General features: G+C 37.8%; 1 protein-coding gene and 1 non-coding gene across 2 annotated transcripts in view; one reads left to right on the top strand and one right to left on the bottom strand.

Annotated features, from left to right (window-relative positions):
• CDK15 (cyclin dependent kinase 15) overlaps positions 1 to 20,333 on the bottom strand; it is an 82,929-nt gene extending 62,596 nt beyond the window's left edge. Inside the window, exons 1-6 of the mRNA XM_042949749.1 lie at positions 20,211 to 20,333; positions 19,351 to 19,500; positions 19,056 to 19,150; positions 11,409 to 11,488; positions 1,206 to 1,300; positions 401 to 463 (exon numbers count right to left, since the gene is read on the bottom strand). Of these exons, the coding sequence (XP_042805683.1) occupies positions 401 to 463; positions 1,206 to 1,300; positions 11,409 to 11,488; positions 19,056 to 19,150; positions 19,351 to 19,500; positions 20,211 to 20,333 (606 nt within the window). The remainder of the gene's footprint in view (positions 1 to 400; positions 464 to 1,205; positions 1,301 to 11,408; positions 11,489 to 19,055; positions 19,151 to 19,350; positions 19,501 to 20,210) is intronic.
• Positions 20,334 to 21,970: 1,637 nt separating this feature from the next.
• On the top strand, positions 21,971 to 22,077 carry LOC122228947. The gene has a single exon (XR_006206830.1). It is a non-coding gene; the product is annotated as a U6 spliceosomal RNA (small nuclear RNA).
• The last annotated feature ends 1,972 nt before the right edge of the window (positions 22,078 to 24,049 follow it).

The raw sequence follows: 24,049 nt of genomic DNA, 5'->3' as shown, positions 1-24,049 counted from the left end.
AGGCAAACAGATAACTAAATTAGACCTAACAAAGGTAATTTGTTTGCTGATTCTATTGGGAAAATATAAGTACAACACTATCACAGACCACAGTAGTCTGCCACGAATAAGGTATTTATTTTATAATGTCTTAGCTTCACTTCTTTCCTTTTAATGCAATTCTTTTTCATTGGTGTATATTTTTAAAGACACATTTGCATGATGGCAATGACTAACAAGGTTAAGCTGCCTGGAAAATGGCTAGACATTGCTCTATATCTTGAGGGGCAACTCTTGAAAAAAACTTTTCTCTAGAATATCAATGATAGGCATCTTCTTACTTAGTATCATGAGACTTTGCTTTGTGATGACAGTCTGTTTCAAAATTCTTCTCCTGAATCCTGACCCTCAAAGTACTCACCCTGACATTGTGAGGATGAAGCCCTCCTGGGTGCTGAGACATGTACTGGGCCAGGTCTGTGTGCTACACAAAATGGTGGAGAGAGTAACATTAGTGGAGCTTGAACAGTGTCCTAAAGTAGACCATAGATTGGCGGTCAGAGGTATTATAAAGTTCAGAATTTTTGAGACTAAAGTACAAAAGATACATAACCAGGTTTCCTGAGACCTCACTATTAAGGTCAAACACAGGGTGTCTTTCTAAATGGCTTCTTACAAGGAAGCTTGTTTCTCATCACAAAAAGATGCTCATTTTAAATGACTGCCACTGAAGGCAGTGGAGTGGGCATTTCTCACTCTCCTTGGAGGCAAGTCAAGTATACATGCCCTATGATTTATTTCAGCTAATATCTGAATGTTTTTCCTTTCAAAAATATGAAAATGAGTTATTTTTAGTAAACTTGTATACAATTTTTAAAGACCTTGTGATTCATGTCTTTATTGTCAATGAAAAAATGTTGGATTCTGCTCAGATGGTAATTAAAAATAGATAAAAAATAAGTACAAAAGTTTTATTGAGGAGGCAAGCTCAAAGTGCTTATTTTTTATTGTTGGTAAGGGGGGAAGACAACAAATACAGTGGGTAAAGAAGCAGGACTAAAGGAGGAGTGTAAGAACAATAAGCTCTGGCAATCATAATAATGAAAATTTCCATGACACTTTCCACATTGTAATGAAAGTTTTATCATGCCATAAAATATTAACAGATTCATTGTACAAGCACCAGGCTTTTCCCTCATGCTTTATAGAATGCTGGGGCAACTCACCATGTATTCAAAAACAAATGTCAGTGTCTCTTTGGTATGGATTATGTCGTGCAGGAGCACAATATTGGCATGTTTCAAACCCTTCAGGAGAGAAGCTAGAAAAAATTAAACAAAATATTAATTCAATCATTGATAATGAAAGTACTGCTTTAAAGATGTCAAGCAGTATTTATTTTTTAAACATTTCAAATCAATCATTCTGATTTTTTTATTGCTGGGAAAAAATTCTCATGAAATAATATTAAAAATTACAAAGGACCTTCATCATTTGTCAAATGGCAAGCCACTGCATTTACATAACTTATTTTTCTTACAGGCTAGAGCAGTTGCAAAAAACTATGTTTCCATTTATCTAATCAATTTCATCAAAGCACTCAGAGCACTTTGCAAATGCTTCCCTCTGGGAATCTTATCTCTGCTTCAGAGTTACAGGAGAGGAGGCCTGGAGAGATAAAGGCCATTGGAGGAGCAGGAAATGGAGTATTCTGCCTTCTAGAGTAGGACTTTGCAACATGTGACCATTCTCCAAAATTCAAAGTGTCACAGAGGGTCAGCAGAGCCCGTGGATGTGATTAGTGGAAGGCAGGGATAAGGGTATGGGATGAACATAATAGAGTGGAGAGGATTTCTTAAAGGCAGAATTGCCAACCTCTGTGGAAAGGAGAAAATGCAAACTTGAAAAGAGGACAGAGCCAATCTTGGGGAGCCCAGGGGAGTGGGAGTGGTGAAGTTTGAGGACTGTCTCTTGCATCTTTAATAACAAATTATTATTAGGTCACTAAAGGCAATCATTTTTTTTTTTTTTAATTTTTATTTATTTTTGAGACAGAGAGAGATGAAGCATGAACGGGGGAGGGTCAGAGAGAGGGAGACACAGAATCTGAAACAGGCTCCAGGCTCGGAGCTGTCAGCACAGAGCCCGACGCGGGGCACGGACCGCGAGATCATGACCTGAGCCGACGTCGGCTGCTTAACCGACTGAGCCACCCAGGCTCCCCACTAAAGGCAATCTTAAAAGGGAGAAGTCAGCACAAAAGGCCAGTGAGTGGCTGGGAAGGAGTCTGAAAAGCTCTCTTTGGGAGCTTCAGGGATATGAACCCCCCCCCCCCCCCCCCCCCCCCCCCCCCCCCCCCGAGCTTCACAAGGGTGGAGACCAGAAAAGGCATGATAGGGAGATGAGTCTCAGTTCAGGACATCCCTGCATGAATAAATAGTGTCCTTAAGACTTACAGGAAAGGAAAAGTGAAGTATAAAAATTCAAATCAATGTTCTGCAGGGTATGCTTGTATGTCATGAATCTCCTTCACCAACTCTTCCCCAGAATTCCATAAGATTAAAACCAAACCCAAACACTACCTTCAAATTTTGGAACAAATTACTCCTCTCAGGAATCTTTCCTGTTGTAATGATCCTCTGCTATTTTGCCCTTCTGATAGCCATTTTCTTTTCTAGTGGGAATACCTCCACTTTCCTCTGGGGAAAAATCCCTTTGCCCACTCAGTCCATGCTTTTCCGGTGGTGACTTTTCCGGTGGCTTTTCCATGCTGACCCCATGGCTACCCACGACTGGGCGTGTCCCCCAGGCCTGACCAGAGGACAGTACCCTCTAGCCACAGTGATTGCTTCAGAGACAGGCACAAAACCCTACTTTGCTGGTGCCATCCAGAAAGAAGTGCTTTCTTTTCCACTGTGAGAAGAAGGCTGAGCTTGTAGGATTTCACCAGGAGCTTCTCTGGCCAGATTACCAACACCTGGTGAGAGCATGTCTGGGAATAAAACTAAGGCAGAGAAAAACAGTGTTGGGGATGGAGAGGCATGGATTCCTGGTGATGTCATCTACACCCTGCTAGCGCATAGTTATCAGAACTATTAGCTGGTGACTTTCCTTCTTAACATCAGTTTGAGCTGGGAACCTTTAATCACCAAAGGAGCCCTATTATATCTGCTAATCTTACTTTGCTCTAATGACTAATACTCTAACTTTACTTTTTGCCCCCCGAGTCTTTATGAGCTAAATTTATTATTTCATTTTTACAAACACATTGCTTTGTAAATGTAGTAAACAGTTTCACAGGCATTTGTTTGATGTCCCTACCCCCACCCAGCCTGAAGGCTACATGGGAATGGAGGGAGTGACTTTTCCTCTCTTTTGGATGCAGCTGCACCACCTAGTACAACACTCAGCCAAGAGTAAGCACTTAATTTGTCAGATATATTTATTGAATGTCTTAACAGGGAACTGACTGTGGAGCCAGAGGCCTTAATGTGAATCCTGGCCTCATCACTTTTATCTGAGTGAGCTCAGGAGAGTATCACACTCTTTATGAAAAAAAGATAATGCCTTTTCTGACTTGACTTCACAGGGTTGACATGAGGATGGAATCAGATGTTATGTGTGGAACCCTTGGAAAATATAAACCATCACATGGTTGCAAATTAGAATTAATATCCCAGCCATCAGTTTCTTCTGCCCTCCCTTTTACCTTGAATTCCACTAAACTCCCACTCCAAGATTAGTATCTTTAACTTTTGTTTATGTTCTATTTCTGCTAGAGTTTTCAGCACCTTCCATATTTATAACAGTGACTTCTTACCATCAATTGAGAATGCTGTATTTTGTGTAATTTTTATTTATGAATTATGTTAATTTTCTCTTCCTGCACACACATGTATACACACACATGCATTACAAAGCATGAACCAAAACTAGATTTTAAGGGAAATGGGTAAAGCTGAAATTGTTAAGATATTTTAATTTTATTTTTAATACAATTTTATTCTTACTTTAATTTGATCTTGCTAAAACTTGTGATGCTTATTTTTAAAATCATGGTGGTGATGGGGTGCCTGGGTGGCTCAGTTAAGCGTCTGACTTTGGCTCAGGTCATGATCTCACAGCTTGTGGGTTCGAGTCTCAAGTGAGGCTCTGTGCTGACAGCTCAGAGCCTGGAACCTGCTTCGGATTCTGTGTCTCCCTCTCTCTCTCTGCCCCTCCCCCACTCACACTCTGTCTCTCTGTCTCTCTCTCTCAAAAAGTAAATAAACATTAAAAAAATTTTTTAAATAAAAAAATAAAATCATGGTGGTGTGTTTTCTTAATCATGATGGCTTAATACTATCAAGGAACAGTATCTACTTAGGATGAGGCTCACTGCTAACAACGGTGTGGTTATAAAATCTTTATTTTATATAGTTTTCTTGATAATTTCTGCTTTATAAGAGTAGGAAAAGTGTCAGTTTGACCACTTCTCTGTTGTTCACTTATATTTATATTATTAGTCTTATCTTCAATTCACAATTTCTTTGCAGAAATACTTTTAAACTCCTCTCAACTCTTTTTCTCATACCCTGATCCAATTCAGCAAATCTGTTGGCTATACCTTCATAACATGTCCAGAATCCCTCCCGATGGCGATAGCCATCGCCTCTGCTATCATCCCAGGCCAAGCTATCATCATATCTTGGCTGAATTAGTGCAAACACCTTCTAGCTAGTCTCTTGCTGCATCCTCTCTCCCTTCCTGTAGTCTGTCATGCACAGAACAGCCAGCTACTGTGATCCTTCTTAGATTGAAGTCAAGGCATGTCTCTGCTCCAGTGGTCTCTCATCTCACTCAGAATAAGATACAAAAGACTTACAATGGCCTGTCCAGCCATTACCTCCTTGCCCTCATATTCCTATTCTTGCTCACTTGGCTCTAACACATTCGCCTCCTAACTTTTCCTTGGACACTTCCAAACACATTTCCTCCCTGGGTCTTACAATTTTCCTTGTCTCTGCCTATAATCCTCTTATCCCATTGCCTGTGCATTTCTTCCCTTGCTTCCTTCAGGTCTCCACTCAAACCATACACACGAAGTCTAGGCTTCCATGACCCTTCTCCATGAAATAGCAGCCTCCCCACCCCAGACCTACCCTAGTGATCCTCTGTCCCTTTGCCCTGCTTTTTTCTTTTCCACAGCACCTACTGCTTATTAAACCAAACATACTACTATTTTCTTTCTTTCTTTCTTTCTTTCTTTCTTTCTTTTCTTTCTTTCTTTCTGTGGGGGAGAGGGGGAGAGAGAGAGAGAGAGACAGAGAGAGACAGAGAGAGACAGAGAGAGAGAAGCCCAAGCAGGCTCCATGCTTAGCAAGAAGCCCAACTCGGGGCTCCATCCCATGATCCTGGTATCATGACCTTAGCTAAAATCAAGAGTGGGATGCTCAGTTGACTGAGTCACCCAGGTGCCCCTCTATTTTTATTTTCTATTCACCCTTAAGAATGTATTTTTATTTTCTATTCACCCTGTAAGAATGTCCCCATTGAAAGTAGGGACTTCTGTCTTTTGTGCTTATTGCTATATCTCTAGTGTCTAGAACAATCTTTGGTCTATTACAAACATCAAATCAATATTTACTATTGAATTAGTGTCACTAATTACCTAATGTCATTTCTATATCTATAATTGGTTGGCATAGGGTGTTTCTGTGAAATGCTCTCATTCCTTGTTTCTCTTCATTGTCTTCCTCATTAGATTATAAATGTTTGAGTGTTATTGCCATGTCTACTACAGCTTTTTTAACACCCCCGAACTACTGAAATACTTCTTTGGAAACTGTGGCTTTTGGTGAGTAATAATAGGCAATTTACGTGACACAGTAGATGATGTTTAAAGAATTTATCTCATGGTATTGTTTGGCCCATCTACCAAAGGGATCTAAAATGCTTACAGCTTCAGATGTGTGGGTCTCAAACCCAAGAAGAAAAGGTCTTTCTTCTAACTCCAAGCCTGCCTCATAAACTTCAGAGCAGGATATGGTGTGTTGTGCAGACTCACAAGCTGAGGGATACAAAAGCCACCTGAGAAGGGGAAAGATCCTTAAATCAGAGCATCCTGGTTCCTGTTAAAATTATTGTTTTTATAATTCACACATTCTAAGTATACCTATCTCTGTGTTTCTTCAAAGAAAAGACACACAGATAAATTGGGGAGGCTTTAAAGCTCCAGAAAAGTGGAATCACAATGGAATTTCTTTGAGTCCTTTCAAAATACTTCCATGGTGATGATGATGATGATACCTCATTGAGCATTTACTACATGCCAGGCATTGTTGTAAGCATTCTGCATATATTAACTTGGTATGAGAACACTCAGAAAGCCAAAGAGAAAACCTGAAGAAAACAACAGAATCCCAAAGATCAGGAACAAATGAGCCATAACTGAACATTATTCAGCTCATTTACAAAATGCAAAGTATTTCTTTATTTTAAATGTCCAAAAGTAGATGACCAACTGGTTGAACATTAAATGGCATTTAGTTTGATTCTCATATATGTAAGATATTTAATAATTTAAAAAAAATGTTTTCATCTTGCAATGATATGAAAATATTTATTTTCTTGGTTTTGTTGATTTTATTGGGGGTTGTGGCTTAGTGAAGGTGTAGGAAAATTGATGCTTTCCAAGTGCAATGGGTCATGATGTTTTGATTTTACTCTGCTGTGTTCTGTTTTAGTTTGTGTAAAAGACGACGATGACAAGGAAAAACAAGGCTGGCCCTCAAAGTGCTAGGGCACATATATATGTAGTGAATAGCTGGCTGTGAGCTTTTGAAGGCATGGATTGTCCCTGTCCCTGTTTGTCTATCTCCTGCACCTAGCATAGGCCTGGCATGTGGTGCTCAATACGTGCTTGCAAATTAATGAAGACCAAACTGTTGTAATTGAGTTTATGTAGGAGTCAATAATGGAGCCAATTTCCATCCTCAACCTCCACTGAGTATTGAATTAAAAAGAGTTTGTGGTTCCTGATGTTACATTTTTTCTGGCCTGGGTGTCACAAATCCAGTCAATGAGTTGAGTTATTCATTTCAAGAAAAGGAATCTAGATAAATTTAAATAAATGTTAAGACAAATGTTAGATAAATACTTATCTAATTTCTTTGGAATTGTAATCCAATCACATATCATCATCCTGACAATGTTTTGTAAAAATTTAACTATACACATGTAAATGTGCTATGTCTGTGCTGTGATTTGATTGCATTCAATGGAGGACTTCTTGTCAACCAGGCCTCCCACAATCTATTTGTAGTAACAGGCAACTCAGGAGTTCTTACTGGTATCCTCTACCACATTGCATGACTTTGGGGAGGTTCCTTAGTCTATTTTTGGTTCAGTTTTCTTATATATGGACTGGGAATAATTACTTTATGTTTTCTTCAAAAAAATTTTTTTTAATGTTTATTTATTTTTAAGAAAGAGAGACACAGAGCATGGGTGGGGGAGGGGCAGAGAGAGGGAGACACAGAATCCCAAGCAGGCTCCAAGCTCTGAGCTGTCAGCACAGAGCCCGATGTGTGAGCTCGAACCCACGAACTGTGAGATCATGACCTGAGCCGAAGTTGGATGCTCAACTAACTGAGCCACCCAGGTGCCCCTGTAATGTTTTCTGTTAGAGAATGATATTGAAAGATTCTCAGCTAAAACTGTTTCTAACTTAAACATTGCAATTGCTGATGCTGTAGAGTACATGATAGAATCAGAATTGACAAATTTATAATATTATTCTTTAAAATATTTCTTCTGCATTTTGCTTAAGGTTTATACAAAATGTATCATAAAAACAGATTTCTATTTTTATTTTTACTTTTGCTAAAGGAGAAGTGCTTGAGTTACAGATTTCTAAATTTATCATAATAAAGTAGCATTAGAATAGAATAGATTCTAATATCTAACAATTCTGATTACTAGTTCTGAGGCTCGGACGAGTTACTTCAGACTCCTTCATCTGAACAACAAAAATAACATGCTTTACCTACTAGAGTTGATGTTAAGTGTTTTTTAAAAAAAAGGTAATGGGGGAAAGGAGGAGAAAAGATTATGTCATATATCTAGTCTTCAAAAAAGATTAGTTATATGACTGCTTCCTAAACAAATGCTGCTAAGAGAGTGAAAGTCCTGGGTTTGAACCGAAAGTTTCCATTTTTTATTTTCCACTTAAAATAATGCACATTATTAAGACATTGATACACAGTTTCATAAAATTAGGGAATGTGTTCTTATATAAAAGCTTAAAATATTCACCTATTCAAATAAAAGTATCTTCTCCTAGTTGTAAAAATAAACATTTAAAATATAATTCCAGAGCCAATTATGGAAGATTTTTTCAAGTTGTTATAAAGGCAGCTAATCTTTTTAATTAGCAAAGGAATGAGGGTAGGGAACATGTCTATTTTGTGCACTACTATGTGTCTAGAAGCCAACAGAGTGCCTGGCCATAGTAGGTGGTCAATAAATATTTGTAGAATATTCATAGAGAGTGTACAGATTTTTGAATCAGAGAGATTTGGTTTGAAGCATGGCTATATGTTAGAATAATAGTAATATCTATCTCCAGAGATTGTTAACAAGATTGGAAGAGGTAACATATGAAAAGTATCTGGCATGTGTATTAAGATATGTTTTCCTTCGTGTTGTTCATACTTTTGCTGATTTCATAATATTACATGTTAAGATCAAATAGTATTCCAAATGGCCAGACTAATGAACCACCACATGTATTCTACTTATATATAAAGAGACCATGCATGTAGTAAAATTCTATTCAGTAAATCTTTGGCTGATATCCCATCAGAGCAGCCAAACTGTTCAGGAAAAGTAATTCCTGCTTCAAGCCTTTAAAAAAAAAATCTGCATTACTTGTTCAGTTTTTCTGCATGTGGCTTTCGGTTGCCTTTTTAGCTAGTGACCCAGGGTTTTAACTAATGAACTCCAGCTGTTCTTATTTTGCCTTCCATCCCTTCTCATTTAACCTCCTGTCTCCCTGGTCTCACATCCTTAAAGTTCTTACAGGAAAAATGGGACAGTGCCAAAGTTTTCAAATGAGGCCTCATCCCTTCTTGAGGGGAGAGGGCTTCTTTAACAAGGGCTTCTAGCTTTCTCAATGATGGAAAAAGAAACATTCATTGTTGGAAAATGGATGCCTAACAACCTCCAATGTGTCAAAAATCCTCTTGTGGTTTTTAATATTATACAAGCAAAGCGTTCAGTAAGGTAAGTCCATAAAACAAACCAAGAAAGTCCACAGCTGAATACTAAATGTAATTGCAAACACCTGTGAAGGAGAGGCAATTTCTTAGTAAATATGCAATAAAAGAAACATCTACCATACAGAACAATACAGATCCAGCTTTTCTGAACCATGCTGAGAACCATCTGTTAGCAAAACTGGCAAAATTTTTCATTGTTAAGTCAAATGTCAACCTGAAAAACTTGGCTGTGGGCAAAATCTGAGCAAGGCAGTCCTGAAGTAATAGGCAAGCTCAAACGCACAAAGACAACACCATGAAAATGCGGTGAAGCTGGGCCAGAGGCTCTCCCATTATATTGGTGACCTGGGGATTTCTATTATGTTCAGAAATACTATTCAACCTATCCACACAACTCCTTCTAAATCTGATCATACTTTCATGGGGACCACTAATAAGTACATTAGTAAATGCAGCTTCCATTATATTAAACACTTAAAACCACACTTTCCTCCAGAATGCACCTGATCCTACCAGGATGAATTCCCGGCTAACCTGACGGCCATTTGGCCCCTATACTCAAATTCAAAACGACATATTTCCCAGGGGCTCTAAAAGACTTTTGAAAATGGCATCAAATTCAGTTATAAACTCATTTTGTAAATTGCTTTTTCCATGCCTGTTTGCATAACCCATCCTTCCAAGCTCAGTTCAAAATCTACTGACTCCATTAGCCACACTGAGACTAACTGGTTCTCATATTAGTTTATGTCTCTTTTTAACCTCCATTATAACACTTGTAACCTGAATCATCTGCTCTGTTAAGACTGAAAATGACAGAGAGCAAAAATCAGGGCTTTTTCTTCTCATCCTTCATAATGCCCAGCAATATGCTGGGCATATAAGTATGTGTTCCATAAAGAAGGGAAAATAGTTAACAAGGGGAGAAAGTAAAAGAGAAGAGACATTTCTTTTCTTCTTCTTCTTCTTCTTCTTCTTCTTCTTCTTCTTCTTCTTCTTCATCGTCGTCTTTTTTTTTTTTTTTTTTTTTCTGAAATTGATAGCTATCCTATCATCATTAGATTTTAAATGGCTCATGTAGGGGCGCCTGGGTAGCTCCATCAGTTAAGAGTCCAACCTGAGCTCATGTCATGATCTCGTGCTTTATGGCTTTGAGCCCCACGTCAGGATCAGTGCTGACAGCTCAGAGCCTGAAGCCTGCTTCGGAGTCTGTGTCTCCCTGCCCCTCCCCTGCTCATGCTCTGTCTCTCTCTGTCTCAAAAATAAATAGAAACATTAAAAAAAGAATAAATCATAAAATGATAGTATAAATATGCTCCAAAAACTATAATGAAGAATATGGTTGCAATTATTATTATTTTTTAATTTAAATTCAAGCTAGTTAACATACAGCGTAGTACTGGTTTCAGGAGTAGAATCCAGTGATTCATCATTTATATAAGTGCTCATCCCAACAAGTGCCCTCCTTAATGCCCATCACCCACTTAGCCCATCCCCCCCCCAGTGCCCCTCCAACAATCCTCAGTTTTTTTTCTGTATTTAAGAGTCTCTCATGGTTTGCCTCCCTCTCTTTTTAACTTATTTTTCCTTCCCTTCCCCTATGTTCATCTGTTGTGTTTCTTAAATTTCACATTTGAGTGAAATCATGATATTTAACTTTCTCTGACTAACTTACTTCACCTAGCATAATACACTCTAGCTCCAACCATGTTGTTGCAAATGGCAAGATTGCATTCTTTTTGAATGTTGAGTAATATTCCATTGTGTGTAGATATATATCTATATCTATATCTACACACATTCCATTGTGTATGTATATATCTACACACATACCTACCACATCCTCTTATCCACTCATCCGTTGATGGACATTTGGACTCTTTTCCATAATTTGGTTATTGTGGATGGCACTGCTATAAACTTTGGGGTGCATGTGCCCCTTCACATCAACATTTTTGTATCCTTTGGATAAGTACCTAGTAGTATAATTGCTGGGTCATAGGATAGTTCTATTTTTAATTTTTTGAGGAACTTCCATACTATTCTCCAGTTGTGATTATAATATTACTTCTAGAAATATCAAAAGCTAGATGCTGAATGGATAGATTCAATGGATTTTTTTTTTCTTACCAAATCAAGGACCTGTAAGATAGATCTCTTGGATCTTACCTTCCCGAATAGCTGTAAATGGGACTCCTTCCTCTTCATTCATGCTAATGACTTTTAGAGCCACTAGTTGTCCATTTATCCTGGAAGAGTCGGGGGTGGGGACAGGGATGGGGAGGACACACATTTTTTGAGATGCTTCATAGCAGCAGTTTATACTAAGGATAGTTTAATGAAAGTAGCTTTTCCTTCCAAATATATTCCAGCATATGAATCCACAATTTTCTAAAAATAGGCAGTTTTAAAAGTCATATGTATGTATACCAAAATATTTTTTTCCTCTTTACTCATTATAGAAACTTTGGAGAACACAGGCACTAAACCCATCCTCATAATACTTTGATGTATATTGTTCCTTTCATTTCCTTTTCTGCACTTATTTGGACCATCCTTATTTTTCATCTGAATTATTGTAGTGGCCACCTAACAGTTTCCCTACTTGTACATTTGTACTCCTACTGTCTCAATAGAGCAGCCCGGGGGATCCTTTTTAAGGGAATTTCAGAATAAATCATTTCTCTGCTCAAAACCTACCATTATTGTCACATTTCACTCTGTTAAAATTTTTTTCTTATGTATTTATTTATTTTGATAGAGAGAGAGAGAGAGAGGAGTATGTGTGTGTGTGTGTGTGTGTGTGTGTGTGCGCGCGCAAGCAGGGGAGGGGCAGAGGGAAGGAGAAACAGAATCCCAAGCAGGCTCTGCACCATCAGCACAGAGCCTGATGGGGGGAGGGGGAGGGGGGGTGCTGGAACCCACAAACTGTGAGATCATGACCTGAGCCAAGATCAAAAGTTGGATGCTTAACTGACTGAGCCACCCAGGTTCCCTGGTCACATTTCAATCTGAATAAAAGCCAAATTCTTACAACTACCTTCTAGGTGCCACCTGACCTGCCCAGGCCCACCATTACCTCTTTCTCTAACCTCCTCTTGCTCTCCTCTTATTCAATGTTTTGTTCACGGATGTAAGTGAGGTGCCGGAGAACTGAGATTTTAATACATGTATAAATACGCGATTTTCAATACAGCGGGATTCATGTCATGTTATCAGTAACTTGCTTTTCTGCCATTTTTCTTTTATTCATTCTTTACAGTATAGGATGGTATTTAATTAAATATTTAATAATGATATAATATTTTATCATATAAATACACTACAGTGTGTTTATGCTTGGCCGGTTCCAAATGCTTTTGAAATGTTTCTTTTGACTATTATAAAAATACAGTCACGATCATGTCTGTATCAGTCTTTTCACACAGCCCCTATTCTTTTCTTAGGGTTGAGTTGGAATTGCTAAGTCAGAGTATGCTGTGCACAAGTTTTTATTGTTTTGAATGCATGTTCCCAAATTATGCCACAGAGTGATTACACCACTCACTGGTCATGAGAATGGCCATCCCAGCACTTTCTTGCCAACACTGGGCAGAGTTTTTATTTTGTTTTGTTTTTTCATTTTTTAGAACAGATTTAGATTTACAGAAAAATTGAGAAGATAGTACAGAGAGTTCTCACATACCCCACATCCAGTTTCTTCCACTGTGAATATATTAGTATGATACATGTGTTGTAATTAATGAACCAATATTGATACACTATTATTAACTAACGCTTATAGTTTATTAACTAACGCTTATGGTTACTTTGAGATCATGACCTGAGCCGAAATCAAGAGTCAGCTGCTTTATTGACTGAGCCACCCAGGTGCCTCATAATAGAACAAAATAGAAATAGTTGAAATGTCCAACATTAGAAGAACAATTTAAAAATGTGTGGTACATCAACACAACGGAATATTTTGAATTCGTGACAAAAACTCAAGTCCAGAGACATGTAGAAAGTGGAAAATATTCATGATAAAATAAATAGAATACAAAATAGCAAGCACACCATGTTTGTAACTTTAAATAAACCATGTGCAAGTACAAGACAAATTATGCATGTGCAATTGTTATGCTAGAGTGATGGATTATAGATCATTTTTCAAAGTTATTTGTTTATTTTGAGAGAGACAGAGCAAGCAGGAAAGGGGCAGAGAGAGAAGTAGAATCCCAAGCTGACAGCATGGAGCCTGACACTGTGAGATCATGACCTGAGCCGAAATCAAGAGTCTGCTGCTTAACTGACTGAGCCACCCAGGTGCCTCATAGATGATTTTTAAGTTTATTTTATTTTAATTTTTCAGAGAGAGTGAGAGAGGAGATACAGTATGAGCAGGGGAGAGGCACAGAGGGAGAGAAAGAGAACCTTAAGCAGGCTCCATGCTCAATGCAGAACCCCATGAGGGCTTAATCCCAGGACCCTTGGATCATGACCTGAGCTGGAATCAAGAGTGAGACGCTTAACCGATTGAGCCACCCAGGCACCCTGATGATTTTTAAGTTTTAAAAATTTACTTGCTGTTACATATTGCCTTTTTAAAAAATAACATTTACAAGTTTATTATGGTTTTCCAACTTGATTTCAAAATGCATTCTTTTTATCTTTTTTAAAGTAGATATGGTAGATATGGTAGATATGTAAAAATTTATGAAATCAATAAATTTATCTATCTTAGTCTTTTTGACCTTGGGACATAATCAACGTACAGAACTTGTAGGTTAAATCTGTACAACGTCTGATACGTTTACATATTGCAGTATGATTATCAGGATTTCTTTAGTTGTTTTTTTTTTTTTTTTTTTTAGTTTATTTATATATTTTGGGTGGGGGGAAGGGCAGAGAGAGGGGGAGAGAGAATCCCAAGCAGGCTCTGGGCTGTCAGTGCACAGCCTACACGGGGCTCGACCTCCCAAACCGTGTGACAATCACCTGAGCTGAAAGAGTTGGACACTCAGTCGACTGAGCTACACAGGTGCCCCCAGGATTTCCTTAGTTTTTACCTAATGTCCTTTCTCTGTTAGCATATCGCATTATATATAGTTGTCATGTCTCCTTAGGCTCCTCTTGGCTGTGATAGATTCCTAGACTTGTTGATGACCATGACAGTTTTGAGGAGTACTGGTGAAAAATTTTGTAGCATACCTCTCTGATTGCAGTATTTCTGATTTTTTTTTTTTTTTTTTGATGATTAGATGGGGGATATGGATTTTGAGAAGGTAAAGTGCCATTTTCATCCCATCATATTAAGGATACATACTATTGTCAGAATTTATGACTTTATATTGGCCTTAATCACCAGGCTGAGATAGTATCTGTCAGGTTTCTTCACTGTAGTTCTTTCCCCCCCAACTCCCTGTCCACAGTGTACTTTTGGAAGAATGTCACTATGAGTAGGTCACACTTAAGGAGTGGGGATTTGTGCTTCAACTCCTTGAGGGTGGGTTATTTACATAAATTATTTGGAATTCTTCTGCACAGGAAAATTGTCTCTTCTCTCCCATTTATTAATTTATTGAGCCATTTATTTATATCAGTGTAGACTCATAGATATTTATTTTACACTTCGGGTTATAATCCAATATTAGTTTATTTTGTTGCTCAAATATTCCAGATTTGTCCTTTGGGAGCTCTTTCAGTTGGTTCCTGTGTCCCTTTGACATACCCTCATAAATGTGGGGTTTGTTTTTTGGTGTCATACTTTTATCTTCATTTATTTTTTGCCTATTTAATTTGCCTAAAAAGGATTATCATATTTTGATTTCTATTTCTTTAACTACTTATGGACCTGAATTTTCTTAAGTTTATTGGTCTTTTCTGTTCTTTTGTGATTTGCTAATTTGCATTGGATATTGAAATATTTTGCATATCTTTTTAATTGAAATATTTTGCATATACTTTTCACCAATTTCTTTTGTCTATTTGAACATGTTTTTGAAATTTGGAACTTTAAAATTTTTATGAAGTTCAATATTTTCCAAAATGTTTTTTTTACTCAGAGCATACCTCTGTGAAATTCTCTCCACCCCCCAAAACAGTATTTTGGTCAAATATGTTTAGAAAATGCTTTACACTTTAAAATTTTTCTTGGGGCACTTGGGTGGCTCTGTCAGTTAAGCATCAGGTCATGATCTCACGTTTTGTGAGTTAGAGCCCTGCATTGGGCTCTGTGCTGACAGCTCAGAGTCTGGAGCCTGTTTCAGATTCTGTGTTTCTCTCTCTTTCTGCCCCTCCACTACTCTCTCTCTCAAAGATGAATAAACATTACAAAAGTTTTTTTTTTCAATTTTCTTAATCTTTCTTAGATAGTAATGGTATACATTAACATTTTAAAGATGCTGAGAGCATCTATAATAAGGAATCACATTTTTTACTTTGTTTTAGGGTTCCCTGCAACAATTTGGCAATAGTAACTTTCAATGAAATATCCTAAGGTCTCTCAGAACTAGGGCTCCCTAGAGCATACATGGGTAGATGGGGCACCATGGACACTTAAGGGTTCTGACTTCAGTGTTTTGAAGAGACAGACCTTTCTAGCCCAAAGGTTACACAGAATTCCTCTACCTATTCTTCCAGCTCTTATCTCTTCTTTTTCATTTAGCTCTTTAATCTACTAGGAATTCATATTATATATTTACTTTATTCCAAGTTGCTAACTATCATCCCAGCTTCGTTTATTGGACTGTCTTCTTTTCCCCACTGATTTGATAGTGATTTGATGTATATACCATGATTATATATTAGACCTTACTAATACTTAGGTTTGTGACTATTCTGGACTTAAAAAAATCATATTTCTTTGATCTGCCTTTTCTTATACTATACTATTTTAATTATTGTGGGTTTTGAACATATTTAGAATATATTAAAACTTGATGGGTGCCTGGGTGGATCAGTCGGTTGAGCATCTGGCTCTTGATTTTGGCTCAGGTCATGAGATAGAGCCAGGTTCTATCTGGCTCAGGTTCGTGGGGGAGCCCCTGCCTTGGGCTCTATGCTGACAGTATGGAGCCTGCTTGGAATTTTCTCTCCCTCCCTTCCTCTGTCCCTCCCCTGCTTCTTGTGCTTGTGCGCACTCTCTCTCTCTGTTCCTCAAAATAAATAAATAAACTTTAAAAAATAACATATATTAAAACTTGAAATTAAAGAATCACTGACATCTTTGCACTATTAGATTTTCTAATTCAAATATTCTGTACTTCAATAATCTCTGGAATAATCCATAATACCTTATACACCCGATCTACTGCAACTGCAGCTCTTCCCTGTCCACGTGTCTTTCCACTCTCCCCTCCAATGCCTGGCCTCCTCCTGCCTCAGGGATTTGTTGCTTGCTGTTCCCTCTGCATGAGGCTGTCTTCCACTATACATGCACATGGCTCCTGCCTCACCTTTGTCAGAGTCTGTGTTCAAGTGTTCCCTTCTCATCTCTCTATTTAGAATAGTCATCCACCACCCTACTCTGGCGCTCCCCATCCCTCTCCACTGTTTTATTCTTTCCCAAAGCACTTTTCACTCTTCGATAAACTCAGTCTTTCATTAATTTGTTTATTGCCTATCTTACCGTGACTAGTATGTACACTCCGTACGAGCAGAGAATTTTGTCACCTTTGTTCTCCAATGAATCTTTATTGTCTAAAAGAGTGTCTGGCACACAGTAGGTACTTAATAAATATTAGTAGAATGAATGAGTGCCTGTCTGACTCTTTCTCAAGTCTTTATGTCCCTCAGTTACCCTCACCCATTTTTTGACAGTAATGATTTTTGTTGTTGATGTTGTGAGAGTAACTTCCCTTACTGAACTTTCTAGTAACTGGTTATTGTTAATACACAAGACAACTTTTGATAAGTGTATTTTGATTTTGTAGCTGATCACCTTATTCTGTCATACTGCTGCTACTGGCTCCTTGGATTATTGCCTTGGGTTTTTTAGGTAGACAATTCTGTAATCCACAAAAATGATAGTCAGGGGTTTTCTTTGGTCATTGCATTGGCTAGAATATTTGCTATAATCTTTAACAGTGAAGGATAATGAGAATTCTTGTCCTATCTCTAAATCAATGGAGGTGTCTCTAGTATTTAAGAAAGAAGGTATGTGGATTGTTGATTTGAAATACTCTACATCATAATGAGGAATTATCATGCTATTCCTATCTTGTTCAGAGTTTTAAAAAGTAGTAATTGGTGTTGAATTTATTTGGCATTCATCTCTGTGATTTTTTTTACTTATTTTAAAATTATAAATGTAATGTCTTTGTGGTAAGGAATAAAGTGAAAAGTCTGAGTAATCTTTCTTTGCCCACCACAGTTTTAGCCACTAGAAGTAACTACATTTCACAATCTCTTATGCATTTTTCCAGACTCCTCAACGCACACATAAATTTATACATGCATAGTAAACCTGAGTACTTTTTTTCTAAATGAGAATATAGGATACATATTGTTCTGTAACTTGCTTTTGTTTCTTAAAGTATCGGACATCTCCTTGTATTGGTACATCTCCTTCATACTTTAGATGACTGCACACCACTTCACTGCATGGTGATTATTTAGCTAGTACTCCATGAATGGGCATTTGTGACCAGGTTTTTACTCTGATTTTTTTACTTTTTCTATTATAAATCTTGCTGCAATGAATGTACTTGTATGTATATCTCTATGCACTTAAACAAGTATTTCTAATGTATTTTTTTAAGTTTATTTATTTTGAGACAGAGAGAGAGTGAGCCAGGGAGAGGTAGAGAGAGAGGGAGAGAGAGAATCCCAAGAAGGTTCCATGCTGTCAGCTCAGAGCCCAATGCAGGGCTCGATCTCACAAACTGCAAGATCATGACCTGAGCTGAAATCAAGAGTTGGACGTTTAACCAACTGAGCCACTTAGGTGCCCCTCTGATGTATTTTTGAAACTATTACTCAGTTGACTCCCTTGAAGGAAACATTTTATATTCTTAGTTCCTAAGATAGTCTATGGAATTGTATTAAATAATGTATATAAAATGATTTTTGCCTAAAATCCTGTTTTAACATTAAAAACTAATAATGTGATTACTAGGATAAATAATAACTAGTCTTACAATATTTATATTACATTTTTAAAATTAACATTTAACTACTATTGAGCTACTATTTTCTCCATTGGAACATAAATTAAAGAAAGCAGACCTTCTGACTTTCTCATCTTGACTAAAAACCAATGAAGTTCATGGATCTTTCACATATGTTCAATAAACTTCATTAGCCAAAATGGGCACTTGGCTTCTGGATTAGCATTATTTTTTTTTCTCCAACCATTTTATATATTTTACAAGTATACAAACCCAAATACTAATAATTTTTTGCATGTATCATGCTTTGTAGAAACCAAGTGCAGCTTCTTCTATGAAGGTAAGAGGAAGAATGAAGGAACAAATTCAACGTTGCAAACTCTGTCTTCGTATTTTAGGGAGAGACGTGAAAAACCCTTTAGAGACACCTTACCAGCTGCATTTGTGAAGAGCAGTAATTGTTCTTTGGGTCAGCAGTAGAAAAATTCTACTTTAAATTGAATAAAAGAGAGAGAAGTTGATAAACGTCTTAGTGAACTGATTTTAATTAGGGCAAGAGAAGTTTGTTTTCCTTGCCAGACTATTTAAATCATCATGTCTCTCCCTGTTGACTATGGTGTCTTACCCTGGTCCTGAACTTCTGTCATGTGTTACCTGGCTCTATAATTTCAAATCAGAGGGGTGGGATCCTCATCTCTAGAGTCTCTCCCAGCTATGAGTTACTCACCTGCTAATCCCCTTGTAAACTGTGGCATAAGAACCTTCACCCAGTTTCTCCAAGTTCAAGTAAGATGAGGCTGTCCCAAAAGGGAGGTTCTTCCTCTGCTTAAGGGGAATGGGGAGGGGAGAGAGGTGGGAAGGAAAGAAAGAACACGTTTTTTAGGGTTGACATTTTTCCCAGAGAAATTAGCATTGCCCAAGTATACTTGGGGCCCTCTCAGCACCTGCCCTAGAAGTAAAGGCCAGCCTCCTAGACAAGCATGTATTAAATCATTCTACTTCAACATCAGCTGTTCACTCACCCACTGAAAACCCTGCCTCAGATCCTCTTCCTGAAAAGAATCACTGTTACTCCGTGGCCTTTTACTCTTGTACTTCCGGGCACGGACCGCCTGAAGTCCCCCGGGGTGAAATGAAGTCATGGAACATGATGCTTCTTTTAGGTCTGTTAGCTAGAGAAAAAAGACAGTACAGGAATAAAATGTATGCAAAGTCAAGACTCAGTGGCTGGCATAAAGCATTTTTTCTTCACTTATCTGATTGTTACTCTTCAGATGTTTTCTAAGCCTCCTACACCCCAAAAAGCAAATCCTTTCCTGAAAGTCAGATCCTTAAAAAAGACCATAATGATATCACCTGCTAAAACTCTACATTGTTTCTTCACTTAAAAATATTTCTTTAACACTTAGATTAACCTAAATCTCTCTGATGGATGGTTTCCAATTTTTCTCTGTTTGGTTCAGTCTTTTCATGTTCTTTTAATTTATCTCTTTTGGGGAATAATTTTCTAGTATGTCATTGCTAATAGTCATAAGCTAATCATTGTGATTTTGAATCCATAGCATACCAATACTGCAGCTTGCTTTCTGGGGCTCAGCTGTGTAATTAGGACTTCAGATATTCCAAGAAAATAACTACTTTCTCAACTTCAAGTCAACTGAATTTCGTGTAGCCCGAAGCATAGGATTATTTTTCCCTTTTGCTTTACAAGAACATCCCCAAACTTGATAGCAACAGCCATAAATTCTCAGTGACTTTAATAGAATTTTCTTTTTATTGTTTTTGACCCATCGCAGAGAAATCAGACCCTGCTCCAGAAAGGGAGTCTCTGAGCTCCCTAGTTTATCAACAGAGGTAGATGCTCCTCCCGGGTTACAAATACCTCGATCGCAGCCTCCGCCGGCACAGGCGCAGTCCTCTGACAGCTGTGTGCATCGCCTCCCTCCCAACAGCGATGGCAGCTGCATCCAGGCTGGAGAGTCTTTGTACACAGCTCTTGACCCATAATCTTCTAGGTTCATGGAGAAAACCCGCACTTGAACCTCTTCCCCTCTGCTTCTCCTGTCCTCGTTCGCTCCCTTTTTGCCAGAGGTCAGCAATGCTGGAGCTTTCATATGACTCACATGAGGGCTGTGAGCGGAGCAGCCTCATGACTTCAGCAGTTTTCCTTATCAGCGCAAGAAACTACATCGAAAAGGTGGCTGCCTGCATTCTTACGTGCACGACCGAAAACAGGACAGCTAATATTGCATAGAATCAATCTTGGCACAAAGTTCTTATTCCAGGCATAAGTTAGTGCTGTTAGTATACCTAGCTTTTATGAATTTACATTGCTTATCCATGTAAATGATAATGATATTGATTAGGCTTCCCTGGTGCTAAAGTGGACATGTTGAGGAGTATTTTCTCCCTGCCTTTCATCTGAAAGCGTTTTGCTTCTCAGACTTTAAAATAAATTTGCAACCTAGCCAGCTTTTAGTAGTGAAAGAAACCACAGAATCATAGAACAAGAAAATAGTTCTCTGTCTCTTTGCCTCCAAGCAATAGTATATAATATTTAATAGCTCCAGAGCGGTAGTCATCCATTCACTGATTCAAAAATGATCTAGTAAGCACCTGTGTTGTTTTTACTATACAGATAGTGATATTATCCAATGGTGGGGAGAGAGGAGTTTGCATAAAATATTTCCTTCTCTTTCTCTCTTCTTCCCACTCCTTCCCCCACCCCTTCCTGCCACATAAATGCAGTTAATGTTTACCATATTAATAGCATGACATGTCAAGGAAATAGCTTGAGTTAACTTTGTGGTGTTTGAACAGAACTTTTTCTCTCATAGACTCCTAATGTTATTGCCACTATAATGTACTAATCAGAATGAGACAGAATGTAGGATACACACGCACACACACACACATATAATCAGTATCATTAAGGGGTGAAAAATGAGTCATGTCTATTACCACAGCAATATTTATATATATTTGATACCTGAGCCTCAATAGTTAAAGGAAAGTTTCAGAGAACTTAATTATGAACATTATGAACATATTTAATTAAATATGAACATTTCATTATGAATTATGAAATTTGAAGTTTTATTTCAAAATTTCCATAAGAGAAGAGATGTAAAATAGGCCAATTTAAAGATTCACTCAAATTAGAGACATTTAGTAAAAAAAAAAAAATGACCAGTTAAACTAATACCTCAAAAATTTTTATTTGGTTAAAGACCAAATAAACCTTTGACCAACAATCAACAGAAAGTGAAAGAAGTTAATTTCTCAGAATACTTAATTCTGTTAGAATTTATCATAATTTGATTATAATACCTTTTATGAGAAATGCTGATTTCTGCCTAAAAGGAGATTGTGAATTTTATCATACAAAACCCAGACCATGCATGAGACAGTTTTTCCTTATCACCCTCTAATTATCATAAGTTTTAGATTTTTTTGAATGGCTAGCATTTTTATTAGCTAGGGGGTTATTCACCTAAGTCACAAATTGCTTAAATAGAATAGCCTGATATTTTTAAGGTTTAAAATGCTATGTTTAAATACTAGATGGGCTACTCAGGGAAACTGTGAAATACCCTTCAGAATTTTCAAAAATTATTTACAGTCTTCTTTAAAGTCAAGGAAGTGCTCAGTTCGGAAGCACATATACTAAAATCAGAACAATACTGAGAAGATCAGCACGGCCCCTGTGCAAGGATGACACACAAATTCCTGAAACGTTCCATATTGAAAATAAATAAATAAATAAAGTCAAGGAAAAATATTAAATGACTTCTTAATTCTAGCTCTAGGGGCATCTGAGTGGCTCAGTTGGTTAAGCATCTGACTTTGGCCCAGGTCTTTATCTCAAGGTTTGTGGGTTCGAGCCCCACATCAGGCTTGCTGCTGTCTTTAGATCAGCAGAGCCTGCTTTAGACCCTCTCTTTCTCCGTGCCCCTCCCCCTGCCTCAAAAATAAATAAACATTAAAAAAAAAAAAAAGATGTTTGGGGCACCTGGGTGGCTCACTCGGTTGAGCGTCCGAATTCGGCTCAGGTCATGATCTCACGGTCTGTGGGTTCAAGCCCTGCGTCGGGCTCTGTGCTGACAGCTCAGAGCCTGGAGCCTGCTTCACATTCTGTGTCTCCCTCCTTCTCTGCCCCTCCCCCACTCATGCTGTCTCTCTCTCTGTCAAAAATAAATAAACATTAAAAAATTAAAAAAAAAAAGATGTTTGCTAGATCTATGTCCAAAACAATTTTTATTATCAAATATTTCTGAGTAAGGACAGAAGATTTAGATGACTTCATTTTGAACTGTGAATTGGACCCAGTGCTCACACCACTCCAGGTTGGCCGGACCTACCTCAGCAACCTGGTCAGTTTCATGGCTTGAGAAGCCCACTATGTTGTCTCAAAGCATGGCCACTGTTACTTCTACCTCCCCCTGTCACAGACCAAAGAGCCCCCACACATGAAGCTGACTGACAAGAGAGACTCCCATGCCTGGCCATAGCCTGTCAGGGTCAGGTGACACAATCGAGACATGAGGAAGTCCCGCGGAGTGCACTGCCATTATGATACCCACAATGTCTGTTAAGGAGGTGAGGCCAGCTCAGAAACATACTCCCTGAACCTGCTTGCTTTCCCTCCTTCTCTGCTTTGATTCCCTTTCTCCTCCCTTCTATTTCCCGGGGATTGCACATGACTTCTCCTCCTCAAAATTATTAAGTGTTAGCATGTAAGCTTTTGCTTCAGGCTGTGTTTTCGGGGAATCTGTATTAAGACAAATAGTAGCCATTTTTTAACAAGCAGTAAAATCACAGGTTATAGACAATTTCAGGCTAGATTCTCCCTCCATATGTTTTTGGAGTCCTTTTTCCTTTCTCAGTCATTGGGTATTCAAACTACTCTACTATGTTTAGCTGAAAATTTACACTTTTTCCAATATTTGCATTGTCTAAATTTAGCCCAATTATTAGGAATTATGGTTTAATTATAACCTTTCTAGAATATGTAGATTATCACAAGTATTCAACAGACAGTAAGAGGAGGAATAATGTGAAGTTTGTCAGAAACATTAAAAATAAACATTCATACAATGGAGCAATATGCATCTATAAAAAGGAGAGACCTCTATGTAATGATAGGCTATGATCATCAAAATACATTGTTAGGTGGAAAAAACAAAATGCTTTTGTGTTTTTGTGTGGCAAAGACATGAGGAGAAATACACTGTAGTCAGTAATTTTACTAACATTAGCAATATTGCTATTATTTGAAACTGTTATTGGTGTATTTTAGGATTAAACAAATACATAATTATGACAATGTCATCAGAACTAAACTTTTCAGCATAAGAAAAAATAGACATAAATATCAAATCAAACAAACCAAATAAAAATCATGTTATCTTTATCTTTTTAAGCAATCTCTACACGCAATATGGGGCTCAAACTCATAACCCTGAGATCAAGAGTTACATGCTCTACTGAATGAGCCAGCCAGGTGACCCCAAATCATGTTATCTTACATTTTATTTGGAAATATCCATATGAACTTATAAATTTTTTTTCTTTACAAACAAAATTCTGTCAGCCAAAAGACCTAGAAACAATGTTGACTCAATAGTAATGAACAACCCTAGTACTCCGTTTGTGGTCTCTAAATACCATTTCCCATTAAAAAGAATCAAACATCCATGGAGAAATGGTGGCTGACTACCA

Source organism: Panthera leo, chromosome C1 (assembly GCF_018350215.1).
Source record: "Panthera leo isolate Ple1 chromosome C1, P.leo_Ple1_pat1.1, whole genome shotgun sequence".
Lineage (NCBI taxonomy): Eukaryota > Metazoa > Chordata > Mammalia > Carnivora > Felidae > Panthera > Panthera leo.
Note: the sequence above shows the minus strand (reverse complement) of the source record. Positions and strands in the feature narration are given on the sequence as shown.